The sequence below is a fragment of the Mandrillus leucophaeus genome, unplaced genomic scaffold, assembly GCF_000951045.1.
Source record: "Mandrillus leucophaeus isolate KB7577 unplaced genomic scaffold, Mleu.le_1.0 Scaffold1080, whole genome shotgun sequence".
In the NCBI taxonomy this organism is placed as follows: domain Eukaryota; kingdom Metazoa; phylum Chordata; class Mammalia; order Primates; family Cercopithecidae; genus Mandrillus; species Mandrillus leucophaeus.
In genome coordinates this window covers 255986-273845 of record NW_012098988.1, presented here as the reverse complement: position 1 = coordinate 273845, position 17860 = coordinate 255986, and the positions used below count along the sequence as shown (strand labels likewise).

Here is a 17860-nt window from a genome sequence, read left to right as displayed (position 1 = left end):
TATTTTATTTTTGTTTCCTTCACTATATGCTAACATATACATTTCAAGACTATCAACAGTAGCTATCATTTACCTCAAAATATTGGTAAAAATCATCAGGGAATCTGAAAGTCCAAGCCAGATGCTTGGGGACAATTTGTATGTGTTTCTATACTTTTAAAAGTTAACATATTTGATGCTTCATCATCTGCCTTATTTCTTGCCACCCATTTAAAGAAAAGGAAGAACAAAAACCAGAAGGCCAAGACTTAATACTTTTCATTCTTAATGGGAAATTAAAGAAATTCCAAAGAGCATTGCTTTTCAGCCATTTGCACCCAATTTTTCATTTTTAATACAATTATTTAAGAAGAAAGTAATTTCAAATTGTTCTATTGCACTTTAGAACGTTTAGCTTTGCTATAAAGCTATGTAAAGGGTAAGAACACAGATTCCAGGGCCAGATCTTGTAGACTCAAAATCTGGTTTCTTCCATTTATTTGCAATATGCTATCTCTTGCCTCACTTTATCATCTATTACAGGGGTAAACAAACTTTTTATGTAAAAGGCATCAGACGGTTTATGTTTTAGGCTTTACAGGCCACATGTATTCTCTGTTGCTCCTCCTCCTTTACAACAACCTTTTTTTTTTTTTTTCATACTTTAAGTTCAAGGGCACAACGTGCAGGTTTGTTACATATGTATACTTGTGCCATGTTGGTGTGCTGCACCCACAGAGTCTCACTCTGTTGCCCAGGCTGGAGTACAGTAGCACAGTCTTGGCTCACTGCAACCTCTGCCTCTTGGGTTCAAGTGATTCTCATGCCTCAGCCTCCCAAGTAGCTGGGAGCACAGGCACATGCCACCACACCTGGTTAATTTTTGTATTTTTAGTGGAGACGAGGTTTCCCCATGTTGGCCATGCTGGTCTCAAACTCCTGTCCTCTAGTAATCCGCCTGCTTCGGCCTCCCAAAGGCCGATTACCTGCTGGGATTACAGGCAAGAGCCACCATGCCTGGCCTAACAACTCTTTAAAAATGTAAAATAAACATTAAAGGCAGTACAAAAATGGGTTAGCAGTTTACTGACACCTGATCTATATACAGAGATGATATTTACCTCACAAGGTTCTTATGACAATTAAATGAATATATGTAAAGTGCTTACGAAGGGTGGGCACACTGTAAAAGCTATAAGATGTTTATCATTACTACATTTCTAATCAAATTTTATTTTCAACGTATCTAGTATCCCTGGATGACTTTTAGCATTACTTGGTGATTTAAAATTTGGAGACGGATTTTATGTCTTTCTTGGTTTATTCTAAATTGCCAGAAAAGCAGTTTAACATGGTATGCCGACGAAGCTTCTAAATCTGGTGTTGAAATCAAGTGATTGGAAGAAAGAGCCATAAAGGTTCTGAGGCAGGCAAAGTTGAGCAGGAGCATCCATACGGAGAAAGATGAAAATGTAATAACTAAGTAACCTAAAACATTCAATTAAACACAGTAACCATTTCTTAATCACTATAGTATTTCTTTCTAGTCACAGACATACACAAACCTATTTATTTAGGTGACCATGTAATACCAGTCATTTATTTTTATGAACAAAGGGAATAATCAGAAAGCAGAAAATAAGTACAAACTCGGTTAAGATGCAATAGTATTTTAATGCACCAGAGTTATAAGCAAGATGAATTTGCCTTAAGTATTGCAACTGACCGAATGTCTGTGTTCTCCCAAAATTTCTGTGTTGAAATTCTAACCCCTATGTGATGATATGTGATGATATTAGGAGGTGGGGTCTTTGGGAGGAGCCATGTGAAGATGTAATGGGATTCATGCTCTTATCAAACAGACTCCAGAGAGTTCTCTTGCCCTCCTTTTGCCATGTGAGGATACAAGAAGATGGCAGTCTGCAACCAAGACGGCTCTCACCAGAACCCAACCATGCTGGCAATCTGATCTCAGACTTCCAGCTCCAGAGCTGTAAGAAATAAATTTCTGTTGTTTATAAGCCACCCAGTCTATGGTACTTTGTTATAGCAACCTGAAATGACTAAGACAAGTATTATCAAGAGTAACTGCACATATTTATGAAAATCACACATGATATAAAAAATTACAAAGAAAAAATATCTTAAACAACCAGGAGACAATTTGTAACTTTTTCGCAGAGAGCTTAGAAATAAAAAACAAACATATAAAACCCAGCCCTTTTGTGACTTACAAAGCACAGGCTGAACAGGGCCATATACAAATATTTAAATGCAAAGCACACAAGAGGATAAGTTTCAAACATTTTACAAGGTGTTATATTCAAATACAGAGCTTAATGAATTAAACTCTGTAACACAGTGATGTCTAGACATGAAAAACAACTTGCTTCAGCTTTAATAAAATACATTTTAATTGTATAATATGCTAAATACAAATGCAATAATCTCAGCTTATTCACACTTATATGGCATCCTGTGACTACACTGTTGCCCAACTTATTTCTACATAATCTTTACATGAAAATATGGAGTAGGGATGGATATTTATAGACTAAAAACTAGATTTTGGAGATCACGAAAACAAAGAAAAAGGGTACTTCTTCTTCTAAATATTTGCATAGGTATGAGCTACTGTAGCTTGTGGAATACCAAATAATTTGTTAAAATAGTTTTAAGGACTTTTACCAAAGTCATTTATGTCCAGAGTTTAAAATTTGAGTACAGCTAATAGCTTTTTTTTAAAGAAAGAAAACAAAAAAAAAAACCAAAGAGTAGTCTCTAGTCTCTGACCTTCCCTCTACCATCCCTGTCCTGGTTGCTGTCCCAAGAAAGAGCCTTTTCTATCATTTTAGTTGTTATTCTGGTAGATATATCTGTATTTCTAATATCTACCATACTCTTGAATCATCGCTCTTAAAGAGACTGCTTGGTACTGAATCCTAGTACCAGACTTACTAGCTCTTTGAACTTTGGCAAATTATATAACATTTTAAGGCCTCAGTTTACTGATCTATAAAATAGAAATAATAACACCTCCCACATAGGCTTATTGGGAGGATTAAATGATGAAAATTCTGTATGTGTAATACCTGCTTATAATATAATGATCGTATAGTAGTGACTCTTACTAATTTTATTACTACCTTATGATAAGTGAGCGAGGATTTGAATTCTCAATCAGTTCTTTCTCCATCCTAAAATAGTTGTAGCATATCAATTTTTTAAAAAATTACATTCATTGTTTCCATCATTATGTACTTTCCATATCTGCAGCAACTTTAGATTAATAAGATTTTCATTTTGTATCCTCTAAAACAATGTACAAGAGAGATGGTAAACTACCTAAGATGCTACGCCATTGGAATTTTCTGGATAACTTTCAATTTGCCAAATGCCAAATCACTGGTATTTCTGGACTATGAGAAACTGGAATATAAAACTTTTATTGTAGCTTTATATGCTTTTATTAAAATCTCTGTGAAACATATACCACTACTGCAGTTACTATAACATCTTTATTACTTATTTTTGCCTTCTATTTTCAAAGCTAAGGACATTTGAGATGGTATATATTATATAGTACAGTTTTTCTTTATATGCAATGTTTATCAGGATCAACAACATTGCTCTATATACTGTTGCTCAGTGATTAAAATGAAGGTTTCTATTTAGAGTTCACAATTATATGTGGTCTCTAATTTGTAAGAAATAATAATTCGTGTGTCTGAGATATGTCTAAAATTATGAAGAACATTTATGTAGCAGTTTATGTCCATGAAAAAGTTAAAAGTCACAATTTATTTTAACAAAGTGCTATGGTAAATTGGAGGCATTTAAAAGGGAAAAACAAGATGTCAGTTATGATTACTGAACAATCAAACATTAATTTACTTTATACGTCTTAATCTGAAGTTGCAATATTTTCATTCAGCCAATGAAATAAAATTAGATACTATCCATGAAAAGCTTCTCAAATTATCCCTTAATGAATTTTAAGTTATCTGAAGATAAGGATATGTCTTATTTACCCCGTATCATCATTGCCTAGGACTATGCCTGACTAGTTGGTGTAGAGATGTTCAACATACACTGAATAAATAAATTCAGCTTAACTTAGTCTCAGATGGTTTACAAATGCTTCACAGTATGACACCAAATACCATACTAATAGAGCATTATTCTTTTCAGCATAAACAAAGCACACTAGTTGGTACATTACATTTTACATTTTATTGACGGTGACACATAGTAAAAATTGAATATATATTAATTACCCATGGTCCCTTGTAAATATTTAAAGTTCTTTTTCACAAGCACAATTCATACTGCAAAGTCATAAACTAAATTTTTAAAAAAGACAATTAAAAAATAAAATACACTGAGCATATCATAAATTATGATGGGCTTGTAACTCTGACTTTTAGACATTCTACATACAATCAAATGTAGACCTTCACTAAGAAGTTGATAATTTTAGGGAGCCCTTTTGAGGGAATATTCAGTTTTTAAATAATTAATGGCCGAATTAGCATACCTGAAGTCCTATGTTCTTAAAAAGGTCATTCAGAGTCCATAAATGCAAGCAGAAAATTATATTTTTTGATGCATAAACATCTTTTACAAAATGTAAAGTATTCTGTTTGCCTTAGATAGATTCCTTGAATTGAAAATTGCAGAGGTTTCCAACTATTATCTTTTCATGTCTTCACAGTCTGGATCTGATCTGATAACAAGAAACAAAAATTATTAATCTCTATAGGGCAAAATATATTTTCTAAAGTAATCTAAGTCAAATCTATACAACATGTTGGAAGCTTATGTATACATTTGCTTTTGTTATTATTATTTTTTAGAGATAGGATCTTGCTATGTGGCCCAGGCTGTACTGGAACTTCTGGGCACAAGTGGTCCTCCCACCTGAACCTCTCTAGTAGTTGGGACTACAAGTGTGCACCAGGTCCAGCTACATCTACTTTTTTAAAAGCACAATTCATTCTACAGTTATTATTTTTATTAAAGTTGTACATTTGCATAGAGTCAACTAGTTCTATGAGATTTCTAAGCAAAACAGCAGTACTTTGCTTCATCTCCATTCCTCCCTTTCAGGGGCAACTACTTATAACTCCCTTTTAGATGAATACTTACAATACCTCAAACAATATACTTTTATTACTTCTTCAAATATCAGTTCCTTCAATGTAATATGAGACATCAGCTCTCTCACACTCCCATGCTGCTTCTAGGCAACCCTTATAATACCCCCATTCTCCTAATACACTAATATAGTCACTGTCAATATGATGACTATGTAAATGCTATTCACAGCTAAGACAGGTGGTGTACTTACTTTTCCTTTCCTCTTCTATATTTTATCCCTCTAGAGTTAATAATTGTCTTTCCCACTCCCATCCAACTCATCTATTTAATTGTCGTATGTACTTAACTCGAATTCAACTGCATCACTCCCAGAGTTTAAACCTTTATTACTATGAAGTACATTACATAGTCCATCAACTTTGCCTTCTTGAATAACTCTTCCTCAGAGTCTTATTAAAAAAACTCTAGAATCTATACTCATTTTCTCTATGCCTGCCCCAGTCATTTTGTTACAATATCTTCTTTCATTATCATTCCAGGGTCTCCATTAATATCCTGGGGATTACTTCCCCTACTGTCTTGTGCTGGTTTTCCTGTGTCATGATCCCTTAATTTTCTCTTCTTGGTTTATTTCCTTCTCTTTTCTTTCTTTTTTTTTTTTTGATAATGCTTGTACCAAGATTTTCCTGTTTTTGAAAAATATTATTCTCAGTGGATACCTTAGTAAAACGCATAGAAAGTAAATTCTTGAGATGCTATATAGCTGAAGATGTCTTTATTCTACTGTCAAAATACACTCATACTGCCTGAGTACATAATTCTATTATTCCCTCCTTGGACTCTTCCAGGCATTTCCCAATTATCTTACAGCTTCCAAGTTGTTGCTGTTGATAAATCTGGTGTTACTCTGTTTTCTTATTCTTTTTTTCCTCAGGAAGCTTTTCATTTTTTTCACAGGAAGCTTGCAGAATCTTCCACTGTTTGAAGCACTGAATTTTAGTAATGATGCCTGCTGGTGTGGGAATATGTTTATCCGCTGTATTGAGCTCTTGAGAAGTCTGTCAACTGAAAACTCATTGATTTAGTTCTAGAAAATACTGTTCGAGGATTTGCTATCCTCCATTTTTTTCTGTTTTCTCTTTCTGAATTTCCGATTATTTGGATATTGGGCCTCCTGAACGTGACCCCTTTCTTTCCTTTCAAATTTTCTATTCTTTGTCTTTCTGCTCTACTTTCCGGGACTTTGCCTCTATTTTATCATCTTTTTAAAATTAAATTTTTCATTTATACTATTATATTCTTATTTTCCAAGAACTCATTTTTTTGTTCTTTCTTTTCAAGTAGTTTCTTGCCTTTATTCATGAAAATAACACCTCTTAATCTCTTTGAGGATACTCTTTAACAGTTTTTTGAAATGTTCTCTCTATATAAATTCTACTTACTCGAACCCACTTTTATTGTTTGTGGACATTCCCATATTTTATAATGTTTTCATCCTCAAATGCCTGGTCGTCCTTTGCTATCTGCTCTTATGTATAAGTGAACACTAAAAAGTTGATTGGAATTTGCAAACGTGTGAAGCTTGTTAAATATGGTCTTCCTTTAGTACATCTGGCCAAGCCATTTCCTTGGGATCTCCAATATTAATACCTTTACATCTTTGCTCTTAGGCTGGTCTGATTCCCCAAAGATAACTCTTCCTATATCCTGCTTACTGTCATTGTTTTCTGGGAGAAATAGGAGAAGTAGAAGAGAGTTATAATATTCAGCATGAAAACCTTTTTTCCTCATTTTTCAATTCAGCGCCACCAGACAGTTGTGCACCTAGGGTTTTCTAGTCCAGAGACACTGTCTTTGACTCTGCAGAAAATAAACCTTCAATTTTATCTTAAAGGGAAGATGTATAATCATATCTTTTCTTTTTATCCCACGTTCATCCTTATTTTCAATTTCCACCGATTTCTGAGGCTTTGCATTTGCAATGCAAATTAGGCTGCTTTTCAGTTTTCCCCACTGGTAGTTTAAGATTCAGCTTTCTCACGTCTGTTAAGTAATTCAACATTCATCAAATATTCAGCTTCCAAAATTTGGATGCCATTTTCACTACTTCCCTTCTTTTTGGCCATCTATATTATATCTTTTTTTAAAGTCTCTTTACTGTTAGAGTTGGGGAGGAGATGAAACTAAGTGTACTTGATCAATCCTCTTTCATTGGAATACTCCTGCATAGTTTGTAAGTCTAATATTAACATCTGGGAGCAGTAACTTTTTCCATGCAGACAAAGCAATAAAATGAATACATTTTATTAGTTATTTGGGAAGATTTCTTTTTAAAAGTACCTAATTTGAAAGTTTCAGGGCAAGAAAACCTACAGTTCTGCAATAGTTTCTGTTTATTCTCTGGCAGTTTAAAAAATACTTCCTAGTCTATTCAAGCATTCTTGTCTTTGGGTTGTTCTACATACGCAAGTATTGAGACCGTTTCCAAAGACAATAGAATCATGCCATTACACATGCCATTTAATATTTCACCAAGAAGTTTCTAACCTTAAACTCTATTTAAAATTTTTTTTGAGACAGTCTTGCTCTGTCACCCAGGCTGGAGTGCAGCGGCATGATCTCGGCTCACTGTAACCTCCACCTCCAGAGTTTCTGCCTAAGCCTCCCTAGTAGCTGGGACTATAGGCATGCACCATCACACCCGATGAATTTTCTGTATTTTTAGTCGCAATAGTGTTTCACTATGTTGGCCAAACTGGTATCGAACTCCAGTCCTCAAGTGATCTGTCCACCTTGGCCTCCCAAAGTGCCGGGATTACTGGCATGAGCCACTGCTCTCGGCCCCAACCTTAAACTCTAAATAATAAGATTAAATTAGCCCCAAATGAACCAAAGGCCTTCGTGTCTATTATACTAGGAAATTCCAGAATTCTGGAAGCAAAATAAGATATAAGTTTAGAATACCTTTCACAGCTACATTCACATAAATGTCTTTAGCTAACACAAACTAATCTCCTATATTTACTGCTATTTATTTTTTAAAAATAGATTTTTATCTCTTTTCAAATCTAGAGACAGTTGGGAATATGACAATGTAAACTATTTGTTATTACACAGAAAATATAACCAAAGCGGCCAGGCGTGGTGGTTCATGCCTGTAATCCCACCACTTTTGGAGGTTGAGGCGATGGGTGGATCACCTGAGGTCAGGAGTTTGAGACCAGCCTGCCCAACATGGTGAAACCCCATCTCTACTAAAAATACAAAAAATTAGCTGGGCGTGGTGGTGGGCACCTGTAATCCCAGCTACTTGGGAGGCTGAGGCAGGACAATTGCCTGAACCCGAGAGGCGGAGGTTGCAGTAAACCGAAATCGCACCACTGCACTCCAGCCTGGGTGTCAAGTGGGAAACTCCATCAAAAAAAAAAAAAAAAAAAAAAAAAAAAAAAAAAAGAAACAAAGAAAGAGAAAGAAAGAAAGCAAGCAAGAAAGGAAGGAAAGAAAAAAACAAAAAAAGAAAGAAACAAAGAAAGAGAAAGAAAGAAAGCAAGCAAGAAAGGAAGGAAAGAAAGAAAGAAAGAAAAGAAAGACAGAAAGACAGAGAGACAGAAAGAAAGAAAGAAAGAAAGAAAGAAAGGAAAGAAGGAAGAAAATATAACCAAAGCATCTCCTATTTGAAACCAAATGATACACTCTTTTATCCTGTGGTTAGTTTCCTCCTTTTTAAAACAGAGTGTTTAGGTAAAAGGGTAAACTTAATATTTACAGGGTGCTTTCTTATGCTAGGTACTTAAACAGTATCTAATTTAATCTGTACAAAATTTAACACATTTTATTTTTCAATTTTACAGATTAAAAAAATCTTCACAAGGTAAGAGATTTCAGCTAACAGACAGAGAAGTAAATTAATAAGTAGTAGAATAAATTTGTTGTACTCAAAAGCCTAAGCTTTTTTTTTTTTTTTTTTTTACTATCAGTCAATGCTTTCTATACAAAATAGAGGTACTACTGCTTACCTTGCAGAAAATTGTAAAGGGTACATAAAGTAATATGGAAAAACAAGGACACAAAAGTATTTCCAAAATGTGTCCTCCTTACAAAAACTTGGGCGGTAAGACAGATAATGATGGATCAGAAAAGTCAAAGAAACAAAAATTAGGTATCAAGACCAGACTTGGCAATTGGTATTGTGATGTTGGATTGCTACTGACACCTAGTGGCTAACTGCTAATGACAAAATAAAACCAGAAAAGGGATGGAGAACCACACTTTAAAATCTAGAAGACTATCAACCTATTTTCAGTAAATACTGTGCTCTGAATTACATTATCACGAGTGACAGTAGGGTTTCCATCCATGCTGTATCTTCACTGTTAGCAATGGTAAGCACTCTGTCAAATATGAAATGAGGCTGAAAACATACTCCTGGTATCTTCTCTGGAATATTCCTCTGTAGCCTGTTTCTGGTGGAAATCCATCCCATTGCCTTGAACACTTCATTACTGCAGTCTAAGAAACTAAGTTGCTGGGTTCACAGAAAAATCCTGCTAGTTCTTCTGAGAACCACGAGAGGTTCCTGATTAAGTGTCACTAATTGTAAAATATGACTTGAATGTTCCTTGCAGTTTAATGATGTTATAACTACATAAACATAAAAGACACAGAAATACAATAATAGTCTGTCTAGTTAACTAAACCACCATATTTTACCAACAACACATACAGATATTTATGAAATGCACATTTCATACTTTGAACGAAATTAATACTATGATGTATGAGCAGGCAGGCTACTCTTAGATCTACCATGATATGTGATATATCCCTGCTATTGTTTGCAAAACATGCAGAAGATTTAAAAAAAATCAGACACAACTGGCATTAAAAGGTTTGTGTAGAAGAATTTGTAACTATGAGACTATAGCTAGAATTTATAATATCCTGTTATTCACTCTTGTTCAGGGCAGAGACATTCCCCATAGAAATGATCTTTAGTTGTTATGCTCAGAACTGCAATTTCTGACTTGGCCGTTGGGATCCTGCAATAAGAACCTATGAGCTTGGTTTCATTCACATCTATCTACTGCTCTGTGTGCTTCAAGCCATTCTTTTGGCTGAGAGACCATTAGGGTAAATGATATATGTTAATTTATTACCTAATATAGTAAGCCTGTACCAATCTATAACTATTTTGATTAATAGCAACCAGAACTGCAAATATACAAAATATCAATAAAAGATCAGCATCTGTAATACTAAATATGAGTACTACAAGTTGTGTATACATGTAATATACAAATGGAGCTATATCTGTAGTACAGCATGATTCTTTTTTTTTTTTTTTTTTCCTTGAGACGGATTCTTGCTCTGCTGCCAGGCTGGAGTACAGTGGTGCAATCTTGACTCACTACAACTTTTGCCTCCTGGGTTCAAATGATTCTCCTGCCTCAGCCTCTAGAGTAGCTGGGATTACAGGTGTGCACCACCACATCCAGCTAATTTTTCTATTTTTAGTAGAGACAGAGTTTCGCCATGTTGGCCTCGATCTCCTGACCTCATGATCTACCCGCCTCAGCCTCCCAAAGTGTTGGGATTACCGGCTTGAGTCACCGTGCCTGGCCAGCATGATTCTTAAAAGAAACATGTCATTCAGACTTATTTTTAGTTATTGACAGTAGGGCCTAACATTTGTCCCAAAATGTAAATGTGCTTCTATTACTAGATCTGACAGAAACTTGTTGTCATAGTTTAAGTTATTTTCTATATGTGTCAAATATATTGACTGTAAAGATTCAGACACTTTATGTAAAAATATTCTTTAGCAATATGCTATAGAAATAAATGGAACAAGGTATTGGATACTTACTGTATTATTTTTTCTGATAGCAGAAATAAATGGAAAGAGGAAAAAAGGCAATGATATAATAAAATAAAATGTAAAAAAAAGATAAAAGTATGAATAAAAAGGAAACAAAGGGTGAAGACACACAGTATTTTGTGATGTACCTTGAAGCCAGTCTACACCTTCTTGCAATCCTTCTCCTTTTATGGCATCACTAGCACTGAAATAAAATCCACAGAAACATAGCCATCTCATTACATCATAACACTGTAAGAATAAAGGATTACAATTTTGCCATATGGAGAATTAATATATTATAATAACATACATCTGAGCAAAGCTGGTTAAGCACTGAAATTGAAAATAAACCAGAAAATAAAAGTCTGAGTGCTCAGAAACAAGATATGTTTATAATTTATAAACAGATTTTGAAAACCATATCGCAGAAAAGTTATTTTATCCTAGGACTAGTTCTTACACTGACATTAACAAAACAAATACTTTTGAATTATTTTTCCAGTGGTAGAAAAGTTTTGTACAGTCCACTATCCTATTTTGCTCAGTTTCAATGGTTCCATCTCATTATTAGAAATGCTTGACTTGGGTTATAATACAGCCATATTATGGTGTGCCTTTCTTTGAAATGGAATTTGATATCTTTAGGATAAAAACTCATAATTATAGCTTTGGTAAGCTGGTAGAGTAAAACAGAAACTTGGTAGATCTCAATCATTTTCTTATTAGCTGAGGGAGCTTGGCCAGGTCATTGAACTCTTCTGCCTTCAGTTTCAGCATCTGTAAAGTGCGGAATAGTACCACTGACCTCATATGGTAATTGTGAGAATTAAACACTTGAAGTATGTAGATAAAACACCTAAAACAGGGTGCTTCCATTGTCTTTCCATTTTTGAGAGACTAAACTTAAATTGTGATTGTGAGATTTTATGTATAATCATAATTAAGTATATAAGTTAAAATAAAATGCAGAGGATTTTTAGAGTATTAGATAATCTTTTTTCAAAGGTACAGTTATTGATCTAGGCATTTATTTTCAAAATATAATTGTATAATAGCAATTAATATATACAATTAGATTTTCTGAATGATTAGGGTTCCTTTTAGTATGCTGAAGCATAGCTTTAAAAAGTATAGTGAAGTACCTAAAAGAATTAACTTAATTCTAATCAAAATAAAAATTATCTCCCAGAAATTACTTGTTAGACTAAGAATATGGCTTATCATAGAATTATTATAAAATACAAAGGAAGAAACAAACAACATGAAATACACAACTATTCAAAGCAAATTACTGATTATCCATGGTAAGAGTAAGACATCAGTAACTGAAACACTTAAATCAAGAAAGAGAAATACATTAATTTCATCATACACCTATAGTTCCAAACAATTAATACAACAAAACCCTTCCCCTCTGGTGTAGGTGTCATTATTCTACGAAAAACTGCATCTTTTCGTAACAAATGTTTGAATTCTATCTTTCCTCTCAAATAAGGAAGAATAAAGCAAAAATCTGGGCCCTGTGTGATATGACCCCTGGTTGTTTCTCAGTGGCCTCATTTCCTACAAGTTCCCCTTAGATTGCCCTGCTCTAACCAACCTGGACTTCCTGCTGCTCCTGGAACACAACAGGTACATTCTCATCCAAGAAGAGGCTTTTTCTTGCTGGCCTCTCTGTCTGGACAATTATTCCTCCAAATCTTTACACGAATTGCTCCCTAACTTCAATTAGGTCTCAGAGAGGGAGCAACTCCCATTATTCTTTCTCTTTTTATCATACTTTATTTTTTCTCATCCACCCAGCTGACATTTTATACATTTAGTTGCTTCTTATTTGTCTCCCCCACAAGATGGTAAACAAGCAAACACACATACAACACACATACACACAATCATGATGCCAGGGATTGAGTCAAAGAACACATCTGAAGAAGAATAACACAATCAGACCCTGAAAATCAGAGCTGACTATATGTTTAGTACAATAGTCAAATATAAAACATAAAATTTTTCTTTAATTTATCAGACTATACTTCTCTAGGATCTTCTCTTTATTGCTCAGTAAATTTACTTGTACCCAAGGCAGGAGACAGACAATATTTTGTCTCTGTATCACTGAGCATTACTTTTGTATTTAAAATAGAAAAAGGATAAATATATTTTCAATTTTATACATGCTTTTAAAAATATTGCCAAGAATAAAGAACAAAACGAATAAATGAGATATTAACTTGAACCTAGTGAGAAGAGGTCCAATTTGAATTAAGGGGAAGTCACAATTATACACATGTTTAAAAGAAACATTTTGCTTTCTTCTATAAGTTATCTAGAAAATCTAGCAACTGGCACTATAACATCCTACATCCTTATAAGCATCAGGATATTACTTTTTTCTCACAGAGAAATACTGAGATGTCACAATTGAATAAATAAATCTGTTAAAATTTAATGGTTAATTATTTTAAGTAGAAAAGAGGGTTATTTACTAATTAGATCCATGTTTTTAAATGTGCACTTTCTATCAAGCAGTCACAATACTTAATACAACACAGAAATTAAAAATTATTCTACTTTAGAAGTAATCATCTTAGGTATGATTTAGAGAAATATAAAGGCTCTAGCTCAAGATGTTTCTTTATCCAAAATCCCACCATTCTTTACCTACCAAATACCACAGGACCTCAAATTCCAACTCAAGAATCATTTATTAGACACTGACTTTTTTCTGATCCTAGAGTAACGAAAGTTTTACTTGGGATATGCAGGGTTTAGCTCCTGGGAAGAGGTGCTGGAGGCTTTGAATACTGGAAAGTTTCAAGAGCTTTCCTAAGGTCTTTACATTACTCTTTCAGCACCAAAACTAGTTCCTAAAGTTGTTTTCTGAACTCTATTACCTCCTTGCTTCATATTCTAGTTCACCTTGTTGTGGAAGTGCATCTCTCTGCTTCTGTTTCCAATCTTTCCCCATAGATACCTTCTTATAAAAAGGGGGAAACTCTGGCATGGAAAGGACCTCTTACAGCAGAGAGGTAGGCGGGTGGGTAGAAGGGAGTTTAATATGGTAGTGGTAGGCGCAAAAATACTATCTAATGTACAATCTCTGTTTATCCTTATTAAAATATTTTGGTAGAAAGACACACAGGAGTTAAATAAGAAACAGTTTTCCAAATAAACAATGCATACAATTTCAACATTAATTACTTAAGAGTTCAACCTTACTAGGATGTCTAAGTAAAATTAAAATTTCCATTTCCATTTATTCATTTTAACAAATATGCATCGTGTACCTATTACATACCAGGTACTATGACTATTGTAGGGGTTATTAAAGTGAAGAAAACTGACAAAATCCCAGCTGTCAGGGAGCTAACATACCTGTATAGGCAGACAGACTACAAACAAACAAACAAAAAGCAGTCACATGGTAATAGTGACTCTAGCAAACCAGGAAAATTATTTTGGAAACTGATTCAAAGGATGGGGACACAAGTGCATATGCTCTGAGATGGGACTGTGCTTGGCTGACTCCATGTGCAGAAGGAAATTAGTGTGGCTGAAGTTCAGTAAATAAGTGAGATTTTAAGTTATATTCCATTATAAGAGTTGTTTATATTTTCCTATCCCCACAAAAATTTGAAAAAGATTTTTAACAGTAACATATTTGTAAAAAGCTACAAGGCCACAATTCTATAAAACAAAATCCTTAGCTTATATCCCGCCATGTTTGATCACTTATTTTTAAAAAATGAGGTCAGAAGAAACAACTTTGAAGCTTGTATGTTTTTCAGAAAGCAAAGTGAAAAGTAAATATAAAACTTTACCAAATATGCCAGGGTTTATCTTTGATGTTCTCTAAACACAGCAACTGAGACACTTTTACAGATGTCACTGCATCTCTAAGATCCATTTTATTTGCAAAGAATAAGATTGGAATTCGACGGTGTTTGATATCTAAAAGAGAAAATAGGACTAGCGTCACACTTCCAGCTTTTTAGGTCATTTTGTAGCAAATCTTTAGTACTGAAACCCATGAAATTGCTTTTTAATCAATTTTTTTTCATATCATACATACCAAAACATTTAAAGACACATACTGTCGCACTGTTAGGCGTGTTATCTGAGCACTAAGAAAACTTAAAAAATACTTCCTAAGACCATCTACCCTCTGGTTAGGAGCTTTACCCAAAGATGGGTGAGCTGGGACTGGGAGCTCAATAAGCATTACAGAGAAGTATCTACAAAAAAGCATTAAATATTTTGTTTGTTTCCTTTTTAATTGTGAACAGAAAGGAGGCAAACTTCAAGTAGAAGTAGAAGGAAAAGAAACTGGAAACTTCTTTAAGTTTTTAGTCACAATATAATAAGTAACAAGCTAGATTTTTAAAAGATATTTTTACCTTGTCATGATTTTGGAAACATTTGTCATTTTTTTGAATAGATAATACATTTAAACAGTTCAAAATTCAGAAGACACAAAATGGCATACAGTAAAAGAATCTCCTTCCTAACTTTGTCCTAGGATAATGGTCTCTGTAGAAAAGGCAACCCATAACATCAGTGTCTTGGCATCTTCATAGAAATATTTTATGTATTAGAAAACATAATTATTAGATATTATTTTCATACAAATAGTAGCAGGCCAACCTCACCAGTTTCTACCTTTATCTTTTCATTTATTTACATATCTTGGATCTGATCCCATATCAGTACATACAGAGCAGCTTCTTCCTTATTTTAACAGTTCTGGACTATGTCTTCTTTTAGTACTATGTACTATTAATTTATTTAACTAGAAACTAACTCAGATACCTGCTACATAGTTTACAACTATGAACAATCCTGTAATGAATAAATGTGTACATAGGTAATTTTGTACACCGGCCAGTATGTCTTTAGGATAAATTTGAGATGTGGAATTGCTGGGTCAAAGGACATAAATTTCTATTTTGATAGACAGTGATTACCAAACTGTTTTCTCTTAAAAATTATATCAATTTACATTTCAACAACCACGTATAAGAATGAGTGTTTCCACTCCTCTAGCCAAAAGAGTGCTATGAAACTTTTTGATATTTTCTGTATCATAGGTAATAGAAAGGCCAAGAATCTTTCCGTATATTCAAAAGATGTTTAAATTTACTTTTTTGTTGACTTATCTTGTTATGTCCTTTCCCCATTTTCTATCAAGCTTTTATATTCTGATTTTTTAGAAACACAAGTAGTATAGAAATATCCCTGTAGCTATTATATGAGTTGCAAATATTTTCCCTTGCCTGTCATTGTCTTTATCTGTTCACAGTACATTTTGCTATTCAAAGATTTTTTTATGGCCGTCAATTTTTTTAAAAAAGTGAACATACACTTCAGCTGAGAAATCCCTCCCTTGGAAATCTATCCCATAAAATAAAGGACCTAGCGCATTAAGATCCATAGACAAGGCTTCAGTTGAGGAAACCAAAGTCCCCATTGTTTGAAGCATATTTTGTAGGAACTATTTCATTTTACCGCTCAACATTCCAACACTTTTTAGAAATAAAACTGTAAAGATTAATATGAAAGGAAGACATAATCAAAAATGCATTCTCAATCTAGATACAAGACTGCTAAGTTTTTTGTGTTTTTTTGGGTTTTTTTGACACGGAGTCTCGCTCTGTTGCCCAGGCTGGAGTGCAGCGGCACTATCTCAGTTCACTGCAACCTCTACCTCCCAGGTTCAGGCAATTCTCCTGCTTCAGCCTCCCGAGAAGATGGGATTACAAGTGCACATGCCCGGCTAATTTTTGTATTTTTAATAGAGACAGGGTATCACCATGTTGGCCAGGCTGGTCTCGAACTCCTGACCTCAAGTGATCCACCCGCCTGTAATCCCTCCCAAAGTGCTGGGATCACAGGCGTGAGCCACCATGCCCAGCCAAGACTGCTAAGTTTTTAACATGAAAAAGTCACATAAAACGTACAGGGTGGATAATTTTTTTTTTCGAAAAATTTGAACAGGCTTGAGGTCATCTGTTAAAAATATCAAAGATATTGTGGTTAAGCAGTAACATTTATTAGAAAGCCTCATACTATTTCCATTCCATTTCTTACAAATCCACAGTTCTCTTAAACCACCATCCTTTTTTGAAAGTCCTAGCACAAGCACTATTTAAATTTTTTTGGCATGAGGAAGGCTAGAAATGCAGAGTTCCACACTACTTACTGGAGCACTGTTTGTAGCGGGGGCTTGGGCGGGAGGAAAGTATACATCAACAGGTGAGTGATGAAATAAACTGTGGTACATTCATAGTAAACCATATTAGGCATCAGTAAAAAGAATAACTACATAATTACACATAATTTGATTTGGAAGGATATCCATCAAGTGTTAATTGAGAATAGAAACATGTAGAAGAGTGTAAAGAATATGATTCCATTTTGGTAAGTAACAATGATAGTCCCCACAGCCCTCAACCCAACATTTTTGGTGTCTCTCTATATATGTATATGCGTGTGTGTGTGTGTGCATATGACATATGTAAAAGTATGAAAGAAAAAAATACCCAAACACTTGTATCTTGAAAGGAGATGGGGAGCTGGCAGTTGGAAATTAACATAAAAAAGATTTGTTTTAAAGGAATTCCCATAAGAAATATGTAAGAAATGCTGTGATTAAACACACACAGAAACTCAGATATGCATAGAGAAATGCATGAAAAGATGGTAACAAATAATATTAATGGGTGTTGAAATACACAGATCTTTATTTTCTTTTTCTGTCTGATTTTTTTTTTTTTTTTTTTTTTTTTTTTTTGCTTTTGTCACAAATTATTTATTTTATTAGAATGATAGGGCGTTTTTATTTTTGAGGAAGGAAATAAATGTTAGAGACCCCAAAAACATTGCAAAATGCTTTATATTTACATTACAATGCAAAATTTAAAA

General features: G+C 34.1%; 1 protein-coding gene across 7 annotated transcripts in view; it reads right to left on the bottom strand.

Annotated features, from left to right (window-relative positions):
- Positions 1 to 1500: 1500 nt before the first annotated feature.
- ARL6 (ADP-ribosylation factor-like 6) overlaps positions 1501 to 17860 on the bottom strand; it is a 38372-nt gene continuing 22012 nt past the window's right edge. For 3 of the 7 annotated variants that reach the window (XM_011986776.1, XM_011986785.1, XM_011986768.1), the window contains 3 exons: positions 14761 to 14890; positions 11086 to 11141; positions 4202 to 4705 (listed from right to left, as the gene is read on the bottom strand). In XM_011986776.1, the coding sequence (XP_011842166.1) occupies positions 4680 to 4705; positions 11086 to 11141; positions 14761 to 14890 (212 nt within the window). In that variant the 3' untranslated portion in view covers positions 4202 to 4679. Of the gene's footprint in view, positions 2034 to 4201; positions 4706 to 10527; positions 11142 to 11582; positions 11717 to 14760; positions 14891 to 17860 lie in introns of those variants that run through there. The other 4 variants (XR_001006748.1, XM_011986760.1, XM_011986751.1 and 1 more) reach the window with 4 other exon arrangements.